This window comes from Perissodus microlepis, chromosome 11 (assembly GCF_051167445.1).
Source record: "Perissodus microlepis isolate ML-2025 ecotype Zambia chromosome 11, ASM5116744v1, whole genome shotgun sequence".
Taxonomy (NCBI): Eukaryota; Metazoa; Chordata; class Actinopteri; order Cichliformes; family Cichlidae; genus Perissodus; species Perissodus microlepis.
The window spans coordinates 23,328,103-23,351,763 of NC_140471.1; the positions used below are offsets into that span (position 1 = coordinate 23,328,103).

The following is a 23,661-nucleotide window of genomic DNA, read 5'->3' on the forward strand; positions in this document are numbered from 1 at the left end:
GCAGTCTCCTGCATTTTCTTTCTCATCCGTTCTGCTCTTATATAAAAATAATAATTATCTGGAAACAGTTGTGATATTAAATATGACTTGCAAAAAGAAAATAATGAATATAGTCATTTTCAGGAGGCAAATGAATGCTTCAGTTCAGAAGACGCAAGCATGACACCACCCACACATGCAAACACCACAAAGCATATGTTTTGAATCCTGAAACTAAACCATTGTTAATATACACTTTGGCAAGTCGTAAGTTTACATATGCTCATCATGGGCATAAATGTCATGTAATTTAGTCATCGTAATCTTTAATAAACCCTGGGTCAAAAGGATACATATAGGTTCAAATATATACATACATTTACTTAAATCTAATTCTCATTGGAAGATCCGAGGAACTCTGTGAAGATCTAAGGAGAGCTGTGAAAGTTTAGTAGAGTTATTTCTAAACAACCGCAGATTAGAAGATCGTCAAATTATTCAGCTGTGTCAACAATTTGCCAAGGTCTGGAAGGAGACATAAAGTGTCACCCTCAGATGAAAGGAAATTAGTTGGTGTGCTCAGGATTAACCCACGAGCCACCGAGCCTCAAGCATGCCATGAACCAGGGCAGCTGGAACACCGGTGTCACAGTGGACAGCGATGCCATGAACGCAGAGGGTGCCGACTGAGAAAGAAACCTGTTTCTAAAATCAGCACCTTAAAAATTGACTGAAACTTGCAGCTGGAGAAAGGTTTTATGGTCAGACAAGACAAAGATTGAGCTGGCCGCAATGACAAGAGCCATGTTTGGAGAAGAAACAGTGAAGCATCGTGCTCTGGGACTGTTTTGCTTAACAATAGTAATTATTGTTTAATTTTGACTGATGTGAATTTGACATGATAGCAGTAATAAAGAATGAGCAACACAAATTGCCCATATGACCAAGAGGAAAGAATACATGATAGATTTTTCTTGTTTAACATCATATTTGGTGCAAAAGATGTGAGACAGAGGAAGAAAATCAGGTTGCAGCCACGGGGAAGGATAATGAAAGAAAGGTGCAAATTACTCATGATTTCATGGATTGGCACCTTTAAGTTTTTCTCAGATTTGTTACATTATGACATTTATTTTAAAACTTTACTTTTTCAAATATAAAACTAATACTATATTATACATTATGGTTGTGGTAGCTTTATTTACCTTCTCAAAGGAGCCAAACAGTACATACAGCATGACAGCAATCTGCATGGTTTTTGACTTAGTTTAATAGTTTATAGAAACAAGTTATCTATCTGTCATGGTCAAACAATAGTGTCAGAAGATTGTGTAACAAAACATAAACACAAGTGGCATGTCACGGTCATGGACAAAGCAACAGAATGACTAACATGGTCACAGATTTACATATTTATGGTCACATTTCGCTTGAAAAAATATGTAAACATTTCCCCTGGTTTGAACAAGGCTCACCTTGTTCTGCTAATATCACCTTCACAGTGTCCAAAAGTGAACTTCTCGGACTGCTCGCACTTCACGTTCCACACATCAGCAGGTTTGTGTGAAATCAGAGTTAGAGATCTGCTGGGATCAGCAGTAATCCAAGAACAGAAACAGGTCTCCCACATGTCCCAGTGGTGCTGATATCAGAGCAGATCTGGACTGATATAAAGACTACACAAACCTCCATTTCATGGCTGCCAGAGTAATCTGGCTGGCACCTTGCTGTATTTTACTGTATATATATTTTTCATACTGCAGAGCATTGCATCCCAATGTCAAACTGCGGGATAATTATAACAATATTTACACCAACAAAACTTTACTTTAGGAATTATCATCCATAGACAGCTTTAAGATCTCTTCAACTTCATGCATTTTCTATTCTTTTACATTGCAGAGTAAAATTAGACATCTATGTGGTAACTATTAACAGCTGTTATTTTGCAGACTAGAATTTTACATTAAAAATTTTACAATGGTACAAAATCAAGTCTTTATTGAAACTGTTCTTAAATTAAAGCACAAAAGCAACATCAGCAAAACATACACAACAAAACCATTTACAGACCCTCCAATGAATTCAGATTTTTTTTCCCTTTTCAATTGCAAATAATTAGAACTGTTGACTTTAGGATCTATCACCCTAATGAAACTGCTGTTCTTAGAGTTTCTCATGGCATTTTAATGAAGAGAGATGCAGATGAAAACGTTGTTCAGCTACATTTGACACAGTTGATCATGGTATTTCGATTGACAGGTTAGCAACATGGCTGGGCATCTCTGGATCAGACTTAAAATGTTTTTAATTCTTATTTCCAGACAGAACTTACTCAGTTGCTGCTGACAGCTTGGTGTCCTTTGTGCTATGGTGTGTCCCGAGGTTCTGTTTTGGGACCTGTTCTGTTTGCACTGTATTTGCTATCTCCAAAAAGTTGATTCTGTTCATCTGGACGTAGCGTTTTGTGGGAGAAACGTTTCGTCACTCATCCAAGTGACTTCTTCAGTCTCAGCTGACTGCAGGTTTCCCCGATCTTATAAACAGTACATTTGCATAATGACTGAAACCAGCCCACTGAAGGAACAATGGGCTGGGAGGTCAGTTCCTTAATCTTAATTATGCAAATTCTCATGACCACTGATCAACAACCACTGACCAAAACCCACTGATCAAAACCCACTGATCAATGGCCATGAGTACCATTCACAGAGAGTTGGGGAATGGCTGCAATCACAGCATTGTAAGATGGTGACAGATGTACCCTTAGGCCCCCTCCTCGACTCAGAGATGGTCTTTCCCTTTTCAAGTAAATGGCCTCCTTGACTCTGCGCTCAAACCAGCGTTCCTCCCTGTCCAGGATGTGTACATCCTCATCATTGAAAGAGTGTCCACTGGCCTGTTGGTGTAAATAGACTGCAGAGTCCTGGCCTGACGAGGTAGCTCCTCTGTGTTGTGCCATCCGCTTCGTCAGAGGTTGTTTGGCTTCCCCGATGTATAAATCCTGTCAATCCTCCTGGCACTTAACAGCGTACACTATGTTGCTCTGTTTGTGTCGGGGGACCCGATCCTTGGGGTGGACCAATTTTTGGCGCAGCGTGTTTTGGGGTTTAAAAGCCACAGAGACCCGGTGTTTAGAAAAAAGGGGATCACATGGATCACTACAGGTTTTCGCTTGGGCAGCGGTTGTCCTTCTCTCCTGTTTATAAGATTGGGGAAACCTGCAGTCAGCTGAGACTGAAGAAGTCACTTGGATGAGTGACGAAACGTTTCTCCCACAAAACGCTACGTCCAGATGAACAGAATCAACTTTTTGGAGATTTACTTTCCTGGGTGATTGATAATTCATCAATATGTATTTGCTATCACTTCAACACCTTTGAATGTGTCTCATATCATTGTTATGCAGATGATATCCAATTGTACATTTCTTTTACTCCAAAGAATGTTGTAAAAATATCCATCCTTGAAGACTGTATTGATGCCATACAGAACTGGATGGCTGCTAATTATTTTCACTTAACACAGAGAAAAGTTTTTGTTTGTGCTACTGACAGCTTTATTTGCACTCTGATTATTAGTCTTGGGTCTTCATCATTGTTTCAATCGAATGTCAAAAATGTAGGTGTCAGATTTGATCAGGCTCTTAGTTTTAATACACATATCAATAGCCTTGTTTGATCCTGCATTTTATCTGTGAAAAGCTGCCCGCCTCAGTCGAATGGTGTCCAAGTCAGAATTAGAAATAATAATTCATGCTTTTGTTTCCTCAAAGTTGTAATTCACTGTACGTTGGCCTCAGGAAGTCCTTTTTGGATCACTTACAAATCACTCACTGCAAAGTGCAGCTACTTATTAGGCTCTCTAGTGATCTCACTTGACACCTATTTTGCTGTCTTTGCATTATGTATCTTTGTGATTATTTCCAGAGCTATGCATGGTTGAATGCCTACTTACTTAGTGAACTGCAGTCATATAAAACATGCAGGTCATTGAGATCTTTGGGCCACAACCTGTTGGTGGTTCATCTTTCTGGACTGAACATTAAAAGAGACTGTCTGTTTGAGGTTGTGGCTTCTTAACTATGGTATGCACCACTACAGTTCAGATTTCGTTTCTGTGGGCTGCAATGAAACGGTTAAAAAGTAGCTCAAGACTTACTTGTACAGGCTTGCTTTTAAATTATGAATATTATTGTTTTGTTTTAATGTCTATATTTTTATTTGATTATTGTTGTGAATAACTTTGTGATCCTTGTCTACAATGGTTCTACATAAATACATTTTACTTATTTACCTGTTGCTATGTTAAATTTAACTCATATAAACTATCTTCCACTGACATTAAGTTAAACACAAAGGCTCAAATAAACACTGTGCATGTCAAACTGTTGGTGAAGATGAAGAATGTTAAAAAGGTGCAATTGGTTCAAGATTTAAATAAAAATATGCTTTAATTTCAATTCTGATCACATAAAGACAGACAACCCGCTTTAATCTAAAACGTTAATTTTAATTACCCTCTCTAAAAACTTTAAGGAAACAGTAATTCACAAAATTTGAAAATAGCATTATTTTTGTAACAGACTTTTTTTTTTTCATTTTACAACGACATTGCACTCTTGTAGGCTGAACAGTTGTTAAAAATTATATTTTGTATATTTGATTTCATTTGCAGTATAACCTTGCAAATGAAATTAAAATATTTTCTGCAAAGTACTGAGTGAACATTTACTTCGTCCTACTGAATTATTATCGTAACCATCTGAAGCCTGAACCATGAAATAACTGCCTTTTTATGTGTTTATTGAAGCTTTTGACAATTTTGTTTAAACAAGAAATTAAATATTAATTTACATATATGAGTTTTAATATTTTTTGCTCACACTTTATGTGTTAACTTTACACATCTGGTTTTTAAGGGGTAAAAAAAATTACATTGACGTCTCAAAACGTGTGTATAAAATATGACACATTTGGCATTACGGGGTCAAAGAAAGACTCAAAATATTTTTTAACACTGAAAAAATCTGATGATGAACTAAAGAGTAATATGAGAATGACTCATGCGACCTGGAATTTTCCAGATGGCAGAGGGAAAAGATGGTTTTACATAATCCAATTTAATCATGATTTAAAGTGTATTTAAAATACATATTATAATACATCTTACTTGCAATATCATTTAATGCAGTCCATTAGGAATAATTAAAGTTTGGATATTAAGAAGCATGTGGGGGGAAGTTTTTTTATTTCATTCTTACAGTTTTTCAAAGACTTTTTCAAATTACTTTGATTAATGTTTCACACAAGAAAGTTGTAGGTTCAAATCTCTGGCCAGTCGGGGGACTTTTGTAGAGTCACTCTAGAGACGTCCTGTCTGTGACTCTGTGGGTGTCCCTGTGTCCAAAGACATGCATGTCAGGTTATCAGTGAGATTGTTGGCTGACCTGTCTAGGGTGTACCCTGCCACTCGCCCTGTGACAGCTGGGATAGCCTCCAGCTCGCCTGTGACCCTAAGAGACTGAGTGTGTTTATCCTGCAGACCCCAGAGGTGTACATTTGTTGCCATATCTCACAAGTGCTTCCTCTACAATTCACTTTGTTAATCGTGTTGTTCTTTATGTTGTATCATTTCCTGTTTTAATGCTTTGATTAATGCTTTTTAAAAATAAAAATGTTTTGGGGTATGCATGTTAAATATGTTGGAAGGATCAAAAAAGGTTTTGCGCTGGTCTATTTTTCTTTTTATCATTCTAGGATATTTCTTTTTTTTTTTTATAGATATTCAGGATTATGTAATCCTTACACATTTATAGACTCACAGCTATAAGGAATCAGTCTCAGTTAATATCTTCCTCTTGATCCTTGTTGTCCTGACAGATTTGACCAAGTTCCCAAAAATTACAAAAGATATTTCCTGAAGATTTCTTTCATTTTAATTGCATTTCTATCACTAAACAGTTTGTGGGATTTTACGGCTAGTTTAACTTTCGTTTTGGTTTGGCTCTTAAATAACGGTCATCAAGTACTATTAAGTCACTCTGGACTCAGGAGTCAGCTGTCATAAGATTTCTGTAATAATTGTTTTCTGTGGTGTCTCACCTCAAATTAACTCAGTGTTGTTACATATGTCCAGAAACAGTGAACACCAAAGCCACAAAATCATGTTTTTTTTACAGTGTTATTGTTTTCTTATAAAGACCTTAGCAGTTTTGAAACTACTGGTCTTTATGACACTGCTTAAAGATGGTGCTCTCTGTCTGGTAAACAGCTATTATCTCCACAATACTAAATGATGGCCACATCGGCAGCCATTATCAGGGCCTCCTATAGTCTTTCTAAACCCTGTTTATCCAGTGGTTAACCAGCTCTTTAGTCATGACCTAAAAATGGTGCAGAAAAATATGTGTCCACTACAGCCGAGGTGACCAGAAATTTAAATGTTCGCTGATTCAATAGTTTGTAAATAAATCAGATCTGTGTAAATGAAATTTGTGGCTTTTTATCAGCTGAATGTGTCAACTCTGAAACTAATTGCAGTTTCACAAAACAACACGCGCCATTAGCTTTGTTTTCCACATTCAGAGAAAAGTGATATTCTCTCATTGAACATGATGCTGCTGCCAGCCTCTAGATGATCATTATAGTCTTTGTAGTGCAGTAATTACTGCATCTGGGATCATTCCTGTTGACACATGAATGGTGCTCAACATGTTATATCACTGTGAATGAAGCTAGATGTTTAGTGTTTGTGTGTCCAAGAAGCAGCATGGTGGAAAATCCTTTATAATCTCCCTATTTTCCAAATAATTCCAGTTTCACTCTGAGGATTTTGCTCATTCATTAAAAAAAAGATCCAAAATAAAACGCAATGCCATAAAGCGAGGTATAGAACAGCATGCTTGCAATTTCCAAACAGGTTTTCTTAACAGTTCACTACAAGTGGTGTGTTGACTGTCATGATCTTGCTGAATTTTCATAGTGGCCATGCAGGTTTCGGTGGTAGTCAGAGGAATGCTGAGAGGCCTGGTGATTGCATAGATATCCGCGAACTGGGGACTGGACCATTGTCACTTTGCTTTTAAGGAGATCAAGCCAATAATTTTAGATCAGCATGACAAAGGAATTCCTTGTCAACAGGGAGTTGAAGCACAGCTTTCTCTGTGGCACTTCTGACCAGTGAAAGTCTCCTTGCTCATTACTGCGCCACTGTCTTATTCTTACCTGTCAGCTTTCCACGCATCCTCCTTCTCCACCCATTTGCTCTCATGTCTCCTCCCTCTTGGCTGGGACATATATATATATTGGTGATGCCACAGGGATTTCATCTCTCCTCGGGGACATTTTAAAAGGTGGTGTGTCCACTTTTGAGTGTTTCTCTCAGTGTCACCAGAGATTGAGGAGCAGCAGTTTCATTGCTTGAGGGTGAGGTAAGACTGAAAAGATTTACTTTAATTTATTAATAGAAAAAACTACCAAAATCAACAAATATTTTTTTCCACCTGTGGATTTAGACTCCATAGCATTTATTTTTCACCCACTCTACTTTTGTCTTTCTTGAGTTTCTTAAAAAACATTCCTAACTTTTCGTTTCACAATTCTAGTCAAACCTCAGGTGCCAATGTCACCGTCTTTAGCCAGATCTGCTCCGAGCGAGCTCAACCATTGGTGGAGCCAGCTGAAGTTTCGCCTTCAGAACAAAAAAGGATGGAATGAAATGCTGGATGAGACATTTCTGCTCTACACAAAAGGGTAAACTCCTACCTGACGCCACTTTCCAGTACATTCAGTTTTGTTTAAAGTTTTACCATAAATCTGATGTCTTGTTTCTGTCCTTCTGTCCCTCAGTGTGAATGACATTCCTCTCTTCTATGCGGCTAAAAACAACAGTGCTGGTTGCATCAAGAAACTGCTAGGTTGTGCATCCACGAATATCTTTGAGAGAGGTACGACTGAACAAGGAGCTTAAACCTTACATTGCTGCCTTTTTGGTGTGTTTTCCGTGATTTTAGAAGGTGTATCTTCTTGTTCAGGCTCCCTGGGAGAGACGGCCCTTCACATTGCTGTTATGAACGATAACCTGGATGCTGCTGTGGCTCTGATGGATGGAGCTCCTGACCTCATTAACGAGCCCATGACCTCTGAACTTTTCCAAGGTTGACATGCAGAAATTCATAACTGCAAAACACCAATGCACATCATGCAGACTGAGTGCTGTGTGTAACTGTATAGATGTCAAGTTGTCAGCTTTTTGGTCTGCAATTCAAATAATTCAGCTTATTAGCAAAATCTGTGAGATTTTTGATACAGTGGATACAAGGGCATGTAAAAGCCTAACACAACAATTTAAGCAGGTTTTTAAAAAATCTAAGGATCTTAGAAAGTAAGCGAACTGAAGAAACTTCAAGAAACTTAAAGAAGTCTTAGTCACTTTCTTTCTAAGCTCCCTAAACCACCATGAGCTGGATGACAGAGAACCTCAACCTTTTAGAAAATATTTTAATTACTCAAATCATATCACTGAGGTTTTTTTTTACTTCATTATTTTATTCATCTAACAATAAATCAATAAAGGGCAACAAATTCCAATTATGAGGCCTCATCTGCTGCTTTTGGAGAGCAAACCCTGTTAGGGTTACAGTGGTGGATAAAGCAAAAGCATTAAGTGTAGGTTTTACCAAAGCTGGTGAAACGAAAACCAGTGTGTTGGCAGTGAACTGATGTACACTTTCTCTCTGTGCTCCGCCTCAGGGATTACTCCTCTCCACATTGCTGTGGTGAATCAGAACATCGACCTGGTTCGTCATCTGATTAGTCGCGGTGGTGACGTGTCCACACCTAGAGTCACTGGTCTGTATTTCAGGAAGAGGATAGGAGGACTTATGTACTGTGGTAAGCCAGCATGAGTGAACTTACGTAAAGAAATGTATCAGCCATTAATTACAAGGCCAGTGGCAGGACAATAAAACCCCAAACTGGTCCCAACATATGTGATAAAAACAAGGCAGAGAAAAGCAATAGCCATGTGAATGTATGGTTTTTGTGCAAAATAACAAAACGTGTGGCTTTTCATCAGGCGAGCACATCCTGTCTTTTGCTGCTTGTGCTGGGAATATGGATATCATCTCCATGGTAATCGATGCAGGCGCCAGCACCAGGATCCAGGATTACAAAGGTATGAGCCCTTGAGTGAGAGAAGATCAAGTATTATTTTACACTGCTAAGAAATTTAACTGTGTGACTGCTTAAGCCACAAAATATTCTGCATCCCATGTGTTATTAGGGTCTTATTTTTAATTTGATTTATCACAGCATTGTCTAAAATTCTCACCACTAAAGGACAAAATCAACCCCGATGGGTTTGCCACTAATTGCAGCTTTCTGGCGCTGGTCTTGTAATTTAAACTCAAAGAACCTCGAGAATTACTGTCAGGCTCAAACTAGCAATTTCCTATCTAACCAACAGCTGAAAATGCAAAAAGAAAAATTGACATCAGCCTGAAAAGGTAAAAGTTTCAGGCTTCTTTTTTGTCAAAGCTAAATTATATTGAGGAGACTGTTCATATCAAAGACACTACTGAGGCATTATACAATACAATACAATACAATAAAATGTTATTTGTATAGCACATTTAAAACCAGAGGTTGCCAAAGTCCTTCACATAATCCAATAAAACAGTAGTAAAGTACAAAGGCGGATAAGCTAGCAGGTGGGAGGCATTGTTTAAACAAGCATACAAGTACACAAGTACGCAGATAAGGAAGCAAGACTTAACGATAAAAACAATAAAACAATGTAAGTAAAAGAGTAAAAGAGAGGAAAGGGGAGGGCAAGAAAGTACAATTAAAAGGCATGCTCTAGGAGGCCGGGAAGGCTAAGCTAAAAAGGTTTGTTTTCAATCGAGACTTGAAGGTCTGGATCGAGTGAGACGCGTGAATAGTATGAGGGAGGTTATTCCAGAGGTTAGGTGCGGTCACCTCTGGTTTTCAGCCGTGACCTAGGTTGCACCAAAAGTAAGACGATCTCAGTGTTCTACTGGGAGTATACACGCTAAGGAGCTCAATAAGGTAGCAAGGTGCAATATTATTTATGATTTTACAAGTAAGCAGTAGGACTTTGAAATCAATGTGATGTTGGTCCAGTGGAGGTCCAGTGGAGGCCAGTGAGAATTGGGGTGATAGACTCAAGCCTACGAGTACCAGTTAGAAGGCGAGCCGCAGCGTTATGGACGAGTTGCAATCTATGAAGAAGGGCAGAATGAATCCCAGTGTATAGGGAGTCTAACCTGGATGTGACAAAGGCATGGATAAGCTTTTCTAGATCCTCATGTGGTAAGTATGGCTTGGCCTTAGAAATTAAACAAAGTTGATAGAAACAAGATTTAATAACAGAGGACACATGCCTGTCAAGTTTAAAGGAGCCGTCCTGGTAAACACCCAAATTACTTGCAGAATCGGAAAGGACACCAGTTAGATGGGCTCTAGGGGTGTGACTGTCAAAGATTACAATTTCTGTTTTCTTGTCATTAAGGATAAGGGAATTGCTCAGCAGCCAGTCTTTACCCACATGGCAAAATTGGTATGACCCGGATCTGGCCCACACAATGTGCTTACACATGGCCTACATACCGCAAAGAACGACGGCCCTTTGGTGGCCCAGATCAGGTTTGCCAGACGTAGTCCACACATGGGCCAGCACAAGGCCAGTTGCAGACACACTGGTGGTCCTGTGCTGGCCCATGTGTGGACTACGTCTGGCAAACCTGATCTGGGCCACCGAAGGGCCATCATTCTTTGCGGTTTGTGAGCCATGTGTAAGTTGTGTGCAACCACGGGCCAGTTGTAGACACACTGCTGGCCCTGTGCTGCCCCAGAACAGTTTTAGCTCTGGCCCCAGATGTCAGCCTAATGTGTACCTTAATCAAGCCGTGTAACAGCAACATGTGCCGGAACATAATAGTAAGTAACATGAGGAAACTCTGTTCAGACAGTGAATGGACTGATTCTTATATGGCGCTTTTCTACTCTCCCGGATTACTCAAAGTGCTCTATACAACATGCCACATTCCCCCAATCACACACTTTCTCTTAACTGAGTGCTTCCTAACTGCATTCACACACATTCACACTCTTAACATGCAGACTCGATAAGCCAGGGATGGAACCACTAACCTTCCGATCAGTAGGTAAGCTGTTTTTCCGCCTGAGCTACAGCCACCCACTGGTGAAGATGAGTAAACCGTCACTAGGTTTTGGATAAAGTGTACACTCACAAACCTGTCAAACCTGCATTTGAAACGTTAGCTACCATAGCAGTATCGTATTGCAACATGGCATTTGGGTCTTCTAACTAAAATAGGAACATAAATAGTGCCACCATTGCCAGACCTGGACCACATCTGGTTGACATACACCCTGCCATCACACCAGTGAGTCAGAAGTGCCAGATTGATGATCCGGGGAAGACCTGTTTTCTGTAGGCCTGGGCCACATACACCAAACCACAATTGAGCCAGATATGGCATGCCATCACATAGACAGTGGAATCATTGCCAGACCTGGCCCATATCTGGATGACATATGTCTTTACATGCCAGAAGTCAGCCAGCAGGGCCGGCTTGATACCAGATCCGGGCCAGACCTGCTTGCTATGTGGGTAACTTCACTTACACAATCGAAGAAGCGAAGCATTGATGAAGTATATCCCTCAGTCAATTCAAAATAAATTTGAATGTTATCCGTGTAGCAATGATAAGAGAGTTTGCACTTTTTAATAATACGACCAAGGGGTGACATATATAGAGAAAACAGCATAGGACCCAGCACAGACCCCTTAGGGACACCACAGGTAACGGGGGTAATGGAAGAGGAGTAGGTACCCATCGTGACAGAGAAGGACCTCTCCGATTAGCAGGAATTAAACCAACCAAGGGCCATACCCATAATGCCAACCAGATGTTCAAGCCTCATTAAGAGGATGTTATGGTCCACCAGCTCAAAAGCAGAGGACAGGTCCAACAAAACTAAGGCCGCGGGGCGCCCAGAGTCTACGGAGCCCCTCTGATGACATGGTCCAAAAAATAAATAAATTGTGACCACAAAATACTACTTCATGGGCACGTTATACCCATTTCGTGGGCACGAAATGGGTATAACGTGCGCACGAAATGCTAATTTGTGGGCACGAAACACTTGACCGATAACCGTGATCCTTCCCAGGCCCTTGCAGTTGGTTGACAATAAAATCTATCCTGGGGTCCAGGTCGTACTTACGTCTGTAAAGCAACAGGGCTCTCAATATCCTGTTTAAATGTCTCTCCGTAATAATGGTTCCTTGCATTGCCAGGCTTTTCAAAATGCATTTGTAGCTCATTCCCAGCCTAAAATAAAACTCAATCATACTGTCCATGGTGTATGGGTTTAGCCTACTCTTATGCTTATGTCTCTACACAGCTGTCCAGGAATTGTATCAATATGATGTGACGTTATCTGTTTCGTTGCCACAAATGCGTAATTCATTGCCACGTTATACCCAATTCGTGCCCACAAATTAGCATTTCGTGCGCACCTTATACCTATTTCGTGCCCTCAAAATAGCATTTCATGGCCACAAATAAGTATTTCGTGGGCACAATTTATTTATTTTTTGGACCATGTCATCAGAGGGGCTCCATAAGAGTCAGTAATTAAAGGAAGATCATTGAAGACCCTCGAGAGTATAGGTTAAAAATAAAAAAAAACATTTTTAAATGCTAAACTAATTGTTGCCAGTTTTTGCTCATGTAGCTAAATGTTTCAGTTGCAGAGGAGTGACTGATTTCTGGTTTATGGGGACTTTCAGGAGGTTAATCCAGCTGTGCATATCTGAATATGAGCGTCTTATTAACAATTAATAGCTTTCTCCTGTCTTCTTGTGCCTCCTGCGTACACACTCTCCATCCAGGCAACACAGTGCTTCACATTTTGGTCTTGCAGCCCAACAAGAACATTGCCTGCCAGGTCATTGACTTGATTATGGCACGCGATGCAGAGCTGGACCAGCAAGTGCCCCTTGATATGGTTCCCAACTCCCGAGGCCTTACACCTTTTAAGCTGGCTGCAAAAGAGGGAAACACAGTGGTGAGTAGAACCTTGGAAGATTCACATGGTGACCCAAACATGAAAGGTGGAACAGATTGTTCCTAACCTCATCCTAACCCCCTGTCTCTTAAAGGTATTCCAGCACCTAGTTAACAAAAGGCGTGTAGTCCAGTGGAGTCTGGGCCCTTTGACCTCTCACCTGTATGACCTGTCCGAGATCGACTCGTGGGCCGATAGCATGTCAGTGCTGGAGGTCATTGTGGCCAGCCAGCAGAAAGAGGTACAGAAGAATATGTAGGTAGCATTCAGGAGAAAATGCTAATTGTTATCAGGAAGTTAGTTCTGACTCTGAGATATTTTTTTTTCTCTTCTATTTTTGCTCTCCAGGCAAGGAAGATCCTGGAGGTCACTCCTGTGAGGCAGCTGGTTAGTCTGAAGTGGAACCTGTATGGGAAACATTACTTCAGGTAAGATTTTGTTAGTTTTGTTAAATCTGAACTAAAATACTTGAATTGTACACATGTCTATTGCTGTTTAACACACTGGGTTTCTTCCTCCCTTTTTGTTGTCAGGTTTCTGCTGTTTCTGTATCTCTTGTACATCGGGACTTTCACAATGTGCTGTATGTTTCGCCCCCTAAAGAACGCTCCAGAGAACGACACAACGTCAGATGCAGACAAAACTGTCTGGGTTCAGAAGACGCTCAAGGTGGGCCAGAACTATGAATTATCATAGACATTAGAAAACCTTAAACAGATCTCAACATTTTACTCACTATACTGTTTGAATGAGACACCTAAAGTGAAATTTTTATGTTCAATGTGCTGACTGTTTTTGAACTATCCCAAAAATATAATTTGATTTTTATTACAGCACATTTATTTTAAAGAGTCATATTTCAGATTAACATTTTGGAAATAAAATATGAACATTTATAAAACTGACTGCCTAGAAGTAACATTAAACCAGCTCTCACGTGTTAGTACAAATTATTATGATCCAAATAGTCGACCGAATCTGCATAATGAGTACTTTGATTTAGTTTTCTACCCTTTTCTCTTTGTTTAATATTTTCAGTTTGTACTTCTATTACATGAGTTTTATGGAGTTGATGTTTTGGGTGTAGATGTTTAGGTCAGTCCCCACTAAAAATTCAGATTCCTCTAATTGAATCCATTATTACCCCCTAGTTTCCCAGTCCCCACCTGCACTGGGGCCTGCTACACATTTTAGGAAGGCAACACTTTCATAGCGTGTCACTTCTACTTTGGTAGTTAGTACTTCCTCAACTACTGCACCACCAGAGGTTTTTTTGCCCCAAATTACTTCAGCCATAACTTACATAAAAATTCAAATACATAAGATCCACTAAATGCATGTGTAAATGCCAAACTTTACACCTACATAAGTTACACTGTCAGACAATAATGAGATTTTAATATTTATAACAGCATCATTTTCTCTTTGTCCACCTCAGGAGAGTTATACAACACATGGGGATAATGTGCGGCTGGCAGGAGAGATTATCAGCGTCATTGGAGCTTTTGTCATCCTTGTGCTGGAGGTGGACATTTAAAATATGCTTTTTGTTTAAAAATATTCAACAGTACATTACTGTGAACTGTTCTGACCTCGTGCATCCCCTGTGCTCCTAACAGATCCCAGATATTCTGAGAGTTGGAGCAAAGCGCTACTTTGGCCAGACGGCACTGGGAGGCCCTTTCCATGTTATCCTGTAAGCACACACACCCTCTGAGAACCCAAGCAAAGCATAATGTTTGGGAACACTGCCTAACCTTGCTGCCGCTCTTGTTTTTGACCAGTATCAGCTATGCCTGCTTGGTGGTGCTGCTGTGCGTGTTCAGAGCCTGTGAGGTGCAGAGGGAGGCCGAGGTGATGGCGGTGTGTTTGGTCCTCGGCTGGTGTAATGTCATGTTCTTCGCCCGTGGCTTTGAAATGCTTGGCCCTTACGTCATCACGATACAGAAGGTGCGGATGGGTTTCTACACGAGCTCCATGAGTAACAAAAACATGAGTTTGCTCTGCTCACACACCTGCTCACACATGTTTTCATTTGTTGTTTTGGTTTTTGAGGTTTTACATTTTCAGACTGAGCTCGCTTGTGTCTCGTTTCCCCCTAGATTATATTTGGAGACCTGACAAAGTTTATGTGGCTGATTTCCATTGTGCTCTTTGCCTTTTCCACCTGTGAGTATATTTTTAGCAATAAAAATAAACACAAATTTTACAAAACATTCTTTAAAGGAGACCTTCCTGCTCTCTTACAAACATTTTTTTCTTCTCAGCCCTCTGGATAGTCTACATGACTCAGGAGGTAGATTCCCTTCCTTCGTATCGCTCATATCCCGTCAGCCTCTTCTCCCAATTTGAGCTCAGCGTTGGCCTCATCGATCTGCCTGTGGACCACACCATCCCTATACCTGCGATTGTCCATGTGTTGCACTGCACCTCCTCTCTGGTTTCCCACATCCTTCTGCTAAATCTGCTCACCGCCATGATGAGTGACACACAATGGAGGGTGGGCCAGGAGAGAGATGAGCTCTGGAGGACTCAGGTAATCACCTCTTCAGCGTGCGTTAAGCATTGCTGTGTCATGTTTACAGCTGTAATGTTGTTATTCAGGTGGTGGCCACGACGCTCATGCTGGAGAGGAGGCTTCCTCGCTGTCTCTGGCCTCGACTTGGGGTCTGTGGGCTGAACTATGGCCTGAAAGAGTGCTGGTATCTCAGGTAAGATGCAACCTTGTGTCAGGAACAGACGAAAACCCACAGAAATCACCTAACACAGCAGAAAGGGATGTTATCTTTGAAAATAAAGTCAAACAGGAAGTTTGTACAGAAACTACAGCCACAGCTCATGTCACGCTATAAAATGCTCAATTCTTTTTTTTTTTATTGTAGTTCTTATATTACTTTCACACCTCCTAAGGCTACACTCAACAGTGTGGGAAGTCTGCCCCTTTTTTCTTAGATTTCGATCAGTCGATTCTTTTCATTTTTGTGTCCGTCTCATCAAGGTTAAAGAGGAAAAACAATCAGCCTGGCTAACAAAAGCTGCCTTTCAGTACAAATCAATTCAGTCTATTTCTCAAAACATCAAATATTCCTTTGGTTGTGTTTTTTCTTATTTTATCTCAACTGGTGAATGCTCATATGAAAGAAAACATGAAACAAAAGCCAAAAGCTTGAACTTTGAAGTGCTGTAGCTCAGTTTTATAAGTTCTTTCTACTCTTGACATACAACTTTGAATGCAAGCACTTGCAGTTCAAAGCTCCTGTTTGTGAGGGCCAACCAATCAGAAGACAGGTAGTATAAAGTGAATTGGACAAATATGAGCTGCTCCAAGCCAGTATAAGACTAATAAGGATTATTTTGAACTGCAAGTTATGGAAAGCTAGTGTAGAACAGTCAGACAGGGAAAATAATACACCCTTTTAAGTGTAATAGTAGGTTATATATGTATAAGTAGGGGGAAAAAAATATAGTATTAGTAATACGATAAGAATGGTGCTTCTCACTGCAGGCACAGCATTACTCATGGGTGAAGTCCATCAAAGGCTTTCATTTAGTGTCAGTGGGCAAATTGTTTTCCTTCTGTAAGTGAATAAGCTTTTTATTTTGTAGGTGGAGCCCAAAAAAAAAACAGAAACTAAAAAGAAGAGTGTAACATAATTAATTTTGAAACATGTGTGACTTTTTCTTTATTCGTCTTCTTTGCAGGGTTGAGGAAAGAAATGACTCCATGATGCAAAAGATGCGGCGTTACGTAAACGTCTTCTCCAAAGAGGATGAAAAGGAAACGGAGAGAGATGAAAATTCTGACTTCAAGGGAACCTTGAAGCTGAGACTTAAAAACAAAGGAGGATGGTGGGAGCTGGTTCGACACAGCGCTTTAGGTTTGGAGATGGAGCAGGATGAGCCAGAGGAGGAACAGAGCATTAAATATGTTTAGAGAGAGACGCCATCTAACCAAGAAGTTCCTTCCTATCATCAACTTTGAGTCATATACATATTAAGTAGATGTAAAGAATTGCTGAATTTCAGTGACCTTGGGGTGAAAGGACCACACTATCTTGATTTTTCAATATAGTAAACAGTGCAATTATTTCCGCAGTATTATGCCATAGAACAGACTGTGATTTTTATAGAAATATGAAAGATGTCTAGCAGGAATATATGCTAAAAAAAAAACATAGAGATTCATCTTATCATGTAGGTAATGAGTAATTTTATATGAGAATAAAACTTTCTTAAAACAGATTCACTGTCACTTCATTTGTAAAGCAGACAGCAGATAATAAAATCATACAAAACAAAGGAGCAAGGCACTTACAAAGCTTTACAATCAAATATTAGAGCAGAAATTATTCCACACTAAGCTGCAAGAAAATCTACAGTAAATAAACTGCTAAGTGTCAGACTTAGCAACTGTTATCTAAAAAGCTTGTTTATATTTCTTTGCTGGATACTGGAAAGAGATGTCTTGGCATGTTATTGTTGAATTTGATGCTTGCTGGCGGAACAGATTTGCTTGCAGTTCTTTTACAAGAGCTGCAGCTGACAGATGAAGTAAGTGGCGACGTTGCAGGGAGCTCTAATCCAGTTTCTGGCAGATGGGCCTGTGCTGTCTAGGATCCCACAATTCCCAGTTCTTGGATCTTCTGCCCAATAGCTGCAAAACAAAAGAAAGAGTCATTAACTATTATTCTGCAATCTATATCTGGATTTTTTCTTTGTTTGAACAAAGTGTCCACTTTATTAGGTACACTTGTAATTCAATTTGACAGCTGTACAATAAATGTTTTATTTTATAAGCTTATTAACACATGTATATTTACACATAATTTGTTATTATGATGGATCTGTGACCAAAAATTACCAAACACCAATATGCACAGTGCAATAGTGGCAAATCCCACACAACCCTGATCTAAACCACAAACAACTATGTCTAAACTACCCTATTAGTCAATTATCTGGTTTAATAACTATTTACAGAATAATTTATAGAATAAAGACCTCTCTTGCAGCTTTGTGCTGTCAACCCAGGTCCATTCAGTGCCTTTTTGAATGGTGCCGATCCAGTATTGGAGATTCCCTTTCTGTGTCAGAAAGTCCTAAAAGAAAAAACACCATTGATGCGTAACTATTAGCAATTATTACCACTTCATAAACTGCTTGCTTGTAATATATAAGCATATAGTTAATAACTCAAGGAAGGAAGAGAGCAGCATAAAAGTTATCAGATTCACCTGAACTTCTTTGCTTGTAATAACAGCCAGAGATCCCCCTCTAGAGGTGCAGTTCTGCTCGCTCTGGTGCCACTTCAGTCTAAAAGTCGACAAGAAAAAGCACGATCGGCCAAAGGTCATCCACCCGTCACCACACAGCCGGCAGCCATGATCTGGAAGCAGAGAGAACAGGAAAAGCTTATTTAAAAAACAGGTTAATGAAAAAGTAAAAAGCTGTTAATCAGACCTGAAGCTTCCCACACTCTTTTTTTCCTTTGCATATTCAAGGGTTTTGTTTGTGATTTAATTTTCATCATATTTTCATCTTTATGCATTTATTTTTTTGGGTGGCACAGAAATCTAAAAGAGTCTCAATTTTTCCTGTTCTATAAACAAAAAAAGAACGCCAAAGAAGAACACAAATTTGAATCGAGACTTGTTTAAAAACTAATTTGAATCATTAATAAACCAGAAGTATTGCTAAAAACAAGGTGATTGAGAAAGAATCCCCCCCCCCACACTTTTTGTGCCTGCTCACGTTTAATGTGAATAGCTGGGAATTCGGCCTGGCAGTTCTCGAAGGAGCATCCTGGAGCAAACGCAGGTACTGCTTCTTTAGCTGTTGCACTTTCCTCTACCACCGGGCAGACTGTGGGTTCAGTTTGCACTAGAAATCAGAGCACAATGGGAGGAGATTTGAGAGAAGGAATATTGCCCTGAGGCTTCAGCAAAGCAATAAGCAATAGTTTTACTCCTTTGTTATGCACTGTTACGAGAAATAAAATTGTAAAAATCCATAGCTGAAAAAAAACTGTGCACCATTTTGATCCTGCTCTGCCGGGACCTTCAGTCTTACGTAATCTGCTTTGGTGTTATAAACACAGTGGTGCCAGGAAGGGTTTGTTATCACAGCGCTGACATGAATTCAGATCCATGGCTGCAACTACTCACGTTTCAGGCTGAGGATAATGACAACCACCAGAAGGACGATGCACATTAAGGTGAGGAATAAGCACCCTGCACGGTACAGACGCACATTTCCTCCAGTCGGTTCTTTGCCTGAGGAAGACGACATCAGATAAATGTTAATGAGCACAACAAAGACCGCCATGAAGCCTGCAAAAGCTGCATCTTCCTACCTTTCTTCCCCTCCAGTTCAACCGATAATTTGGGTTGCAAGTTTTCATCAGCCTCATCTTTCTTATCCTCACCGTAACTGCGGCAGAATTTAATATACATGGAGAAAAACGTCCTGGTATTTGAGAGAAAGCTTGTTTGCTCTGTTGTGCTCCGTCTTCTCTGCTGACTCAAGACTGGCTGCAACAGTGCAGTTATAGGACGCCCCCTTTGTCTCATCACCATAGCAACTTGACCTTCATAGATTCCTAAGTTATTCATGGAGCACAGTGCCTGGCTTGTCCTTGAATGACCCAAACTTTAAACTCTCTTCCTGTCTCTCTCATTTTAAACATTAGTCTGTGTGTGTGACAAAGTTCTGAGAAAAACACAGACACAGCAGACTTTCTCCTTCAAAACAGCAGATAACTAATTTCAGATCAGTATTTATGTCTAATGCTTTGGAGATACGGAGGATGCACACGTCACTGATACAGATTTAAAACATTAGTCTGTAAATATCATGTTATAGTACAAGGTTTTGCAAAGAAAGAGGACGTGGGTGACGACTTAATGAAGCACAAGAGAGCAAGACTTGTTTGTTTGTACCTCAGCAATGTAATAAAAATATCTTCCATTAATCTAATTAACAAAATATTCTTGTAAACAAAACCATTATTTGATTTCACCAAATTGCAAAAAAGAACATGACTCATGCTGTGATAGCTTTAATTGGCTTTGTTGCCTTTTTGCGGGTTAGTGATCATAAAAAAGTTAGACACATTGCTGTGCCATGTTGTCATGCCGTCTTATGTATTTATTTATTTATTTATTTATGCAGCTGTTGTTGTTGTCTTAACGACTAAACTGACTCACTACAACAATAAAGAACGATGGAAGTTCAACACAAAGGCCAAACTACAACAGGTTGTGAGTAATGTGGTTAGAGGGAAGTTTCGTTAAAATTGTTCTTTGTGAAGACACACAACAGACAGACTTCCTGTCAGACCGTTTTGCCTTCAGGCTGTGGGCGAATTTTTATTCGCACTGGGTTACATTAACAGCACAGCAACCTCAAACTACATGTGGTCTTATCATAATGGTTGCACGCAAATTGGATTAAAATGATGTAACAGATGAAGAAAAACTCGTGAACTAAGCTTAACTAACCAACATAAATTATAGCAGTAGCATTTCATAACAAAGCCCAGATCTTACAGAGTAATTTTACACAATTACGTAAGTAATTCTTCTGGACTTACGATGTAATTTGATTATCTAAACATACTTACTTTTAGTGATACTTAGCATTTACAGTTGACATATGTGAAATTTAATTACTATAGGTATTCTGGACAGTTTCCAGTATATACCTACAAAGAGAAGAGTAAAGAGAAACTATTATTTTTTTTATTTTTATTTTTTTACAGTATTCAAAAAGCAAAATATATATATATATATATATTTATAATGTAGTAAGGGAGGTTCAGACCCTTTACGATACAGCCAGTACCTTTGATACTAACGTGTAGATAGAAGGTTAGATTAGTAAAATATTCTATATCACATTTTACTCTATAAGAGACATGAAAATTAATGCTAAACTCATTAATAAAGAAAACATTTTGGTAATTAATTGATTATATGATAACATAAATGATTATACAATTAAAAAACTAAACAAGAAGAGGACACAATAAGTTTTTCTCTAAAGTATCCACACACTAAATGACAAACATTTTTTTTACCCTTCTTCTCTCCATTAAAACGGAAAATCCTGAATCCCATGTTCTGCTGAGCCTGCTTAAAAGCATTTTTAGATAATGAAAATTGCACAATTTCCATGTGATTTAGAAGAATTAAACCGAAAGTGTATGACAATAACACCATAAGTTGCGAAATCATGAAGCGCCACCAATATATCTCGTTCTATTTTCCTGTATATTACTCTTTAATGGTGAGATTATTGATTATGTTAAGTAACAGTTTTATTAGCAGTGGCAGCTGTATTAATACTGCTTCTAATTATAAGACAGCAATATTTCAGAGTACCTTATATTTCAGGTAAACTTACATTGTTACTCCGCAGTGATTTTCATTTTTCTACTTTTTAACACAAATTCTTTTTTATATATATATTGCAATATCTCCAGATATTAGTAAAAACACATTTTCTTGATGCATTTCATTAGCATTATAAATGCATGGGAAAAACTGAGGGAGCTTTTTATGCCGAAAAAATTTACTTAGGACAAAATGGTCAATAAATTCATTTGTTTTGAAAAGCAACAAATAATGTATCACGTCAAAGATCATTGTCTTAATAAAGACAAGAAATCTGCCTCTACATTGTAAGTTTTAGTGTAAAACAAGAAAGCACCAACAATAAATCACTAAAAATAAAAAGACGGTCACAGCCCTAAATACTACAAACTGAAACATTTAATACCATATATCAAATATTCAGTACTTATATTTATTTATATTTATTTGATAATCCTACAAAAACATTAAAAAATAGTATTATACAGACTCTACAGTAAATTCTACAAAGATTTAAACATGCGCAATTTCACTGAAATGGTTACTATTATACACATTTTACTGTAACTGGTGATGCGGTTTGAAGATTACCAAAAAAAACCACTTCTGCTTTTTTTTTTTCTTTTCTCTTTGGCTGAATCATTTTTTGTGAGAAACCAAAATATTTACTGCTTTAATTTATCTCCCAGATGGTAGATTATAAAGACAAAAAGCACATTTATTATTATTCTGTATACTAATGATACTAAATCCTGTGTTTTACTTAAAGCACGTACTGAAAGAAGAAAGAACGAGCCCAAACTGGGCAACCAACCAGCTGAAGACACAAATATTTTGTGTAAAACTGTACCCAGTATTTGTTTTCCTGAACCAGCCGCAGAGAAAGCTTCTGAATAGACATCCTCAGATGAAATTTGCAGTTTGGCGTAGTGGTCTTGTTCTGCTTCCTCTAAAGATAAAAATACAGATGGACACATTTTAGCAAGAGAAATGAACCAACTGTGGTCGGCTTTCAAATAATCTGGATTTTCTAAAGTAAACTTCTAAAAATCTCAAAACTTTTAGGATTATTTTTTTATTAAACAAGTTTTGAATCTTTTGCACAGTTTACTTACTTTACATAACATTTGCATGACTTGCATACATAATTTTCAGTTAGACTTTGGTACAATGTAAACAGCTTCTTCTTTTTTTTACCTTCTTTTTTCACCTCCAGCATCGGTTCGCTCGGTCCTTCATCCCCTTCTTTGCCTTTTTCTGTCTCTTTGGGGATCTCTTGCATCTCCATGGCTCCACTCTTCTTGTTTTCTCACAGTTTCGATTTTGCTGGAGCTTTTCAGACCTGCCTAGTCAAGTGACAATGAGCTTATGTAACTTGTCGTGCAGTTGCACAGACACTAAGTGACTTAGACTTGAACTTGGACTTAGACCTTTTATTGTCATTATACAGTTGCTTGCACAATGGAATTACGTAACAAGACCACAAGGTTTAAAAGTAAAAGACAATATATAAAAGAAGAAGAAAAAATATATAGGAACACTATGTACACTAGAATATAACAAATAATAAAAAAGGGTGAAGGGCTATGGAAATTGCACATCTGCCAAAATATTGCACAAAAAAGACATTAACATTTTACATTAAACGGAGAGACATCTAGAGCTGGTAATGGAGTCCAGGGTGGAGAGTGGACACCTTCTCTGCAGTTTTGATGACCCTCTGGAGTCTCTCTTTATTGGCTGTTGTGCAACCAGCGTACCACACGGGGATGGCGTGCACCAGCACACTCTCGATTGTGGCACAATAGAAGGACACTAGGAGGTCAGTCTGTTGCCTGTTGCATCTCAGAACCCTCAAGAAATGGAGGAGCTGCTGGGCTTTCTTCATTCAGGCTGATGTATTTGTTGTCCAGGACAGGTCCTCAGAAATGTGGGTACCGAGGAACTTGAAGGAGGACACCCTCTCCACGTAGTCACCTTTTATGGAGAGGAGACAGGTGGTTTTACTGTGTTTAGGGTAAGGTTATTGTGGTCACACCATTCTGTCAGACCTTGGACCTCTGTCGGTGTCGTCAACGTTGGTGATGATCCCCATCAGGGTGGTGTCATCTGCAAATTTGATGATGATGTTGCAGGGTTGCGGGGGGTGCAGTCACTGGTGTAGATGGTGTATGGGAGAGGACTCAGCA

At 39.1% G+C, this 23,661-nt stretch overlaps 2 protein-coding genes across 4 annotated transcripts; one reads left to right on the top strand and one right to left on the bottom strand.

The window, feature by feature from the left end:
• Positions 1-7,319: 7,319 nt before the first annotated feature.
• Positions 7,320-17,052, top strand: trpv6 (transient receptor potential cation channel, subfamily V, member 6). 2 transcript variants are annotated; one of them, XM_084943937.1, is made up of 17 exons: positions 7,320-7,411; positions 7,586-7,733; positions 7,830-7,927; positions 8,015-8,137; positions 8,733-8,873; positions 9,058-9,156; positions 12,925-13,100; positions 13,195-13,341; positions 13,449-13,528; positions 13,634-13,769; positions 14,539-14,625; positions 14,720-14,796; positions 14,885-15,050; positions 15,203-15,269; positions 15,368-15,636; positions 15,705-15,811; positions 16,803-17,052. In XM_084943937.1, exons 2-17 carry the CDS (start codon positions 7,603-7,605, stop codon positions 17,032-17,034), a joined length of 2,136 nt encoding a protein of 711 aa, XP_084800063.1. In that variant the 5' UTR covers positions 7,320-7,411; positions 7,586-7,602; the 3' UTR covers positions 17,035-17,052. The 2 variants fall into 2 exon arrangements, with proteins under 2 accessions (XP_084800063.1, XP_084800064.1); XM_084943938.1 differs by having other exon boundaries at positions 7,331-7,406.
• A 235-nt stretch (positions 17,053-17,287) lies between these two features.
• LOC146377867 (C-type lectin domain family 6 member A) lies at positions 17,288-22,846 on the bottom strand. Of its 2 annotated transcripts, XM_084943941.1 has the most exons (7): positions 22,670-22,846; positions 22,323-22,421; positions 19,265-19,372; positions 18,852-18,980; positions 18,335-18,486; positions 18,102-18,199; positions 17,288-17,754 (listed from the first exon to the last, which is right to left on the bottom strand). In XM_084943941.1, exons 1-7 carry the CDS (start codon positions 22,758-22,760, stop codon positions 17,625-17,627), a joined length of 807 nt encoding a protein of 268 aa, XP_084800067.1. In that variant the 5' UTR covers positions 22,761-22,846; the 3' UTR covers positions 17,288-17,624. The 2 variants fall into 2 exon arrangements, with proteins under 2 accessions (XP_084800067.1, XP_084800066.1); XM_084943940.1 differs by lacking the exons at positions 22,323-22,421; positions 22,670-22,846 and adding an exon at positions 19,453-19,661.
• Positions 22,847-23,661: the final 815 nt, after the last annotated feature.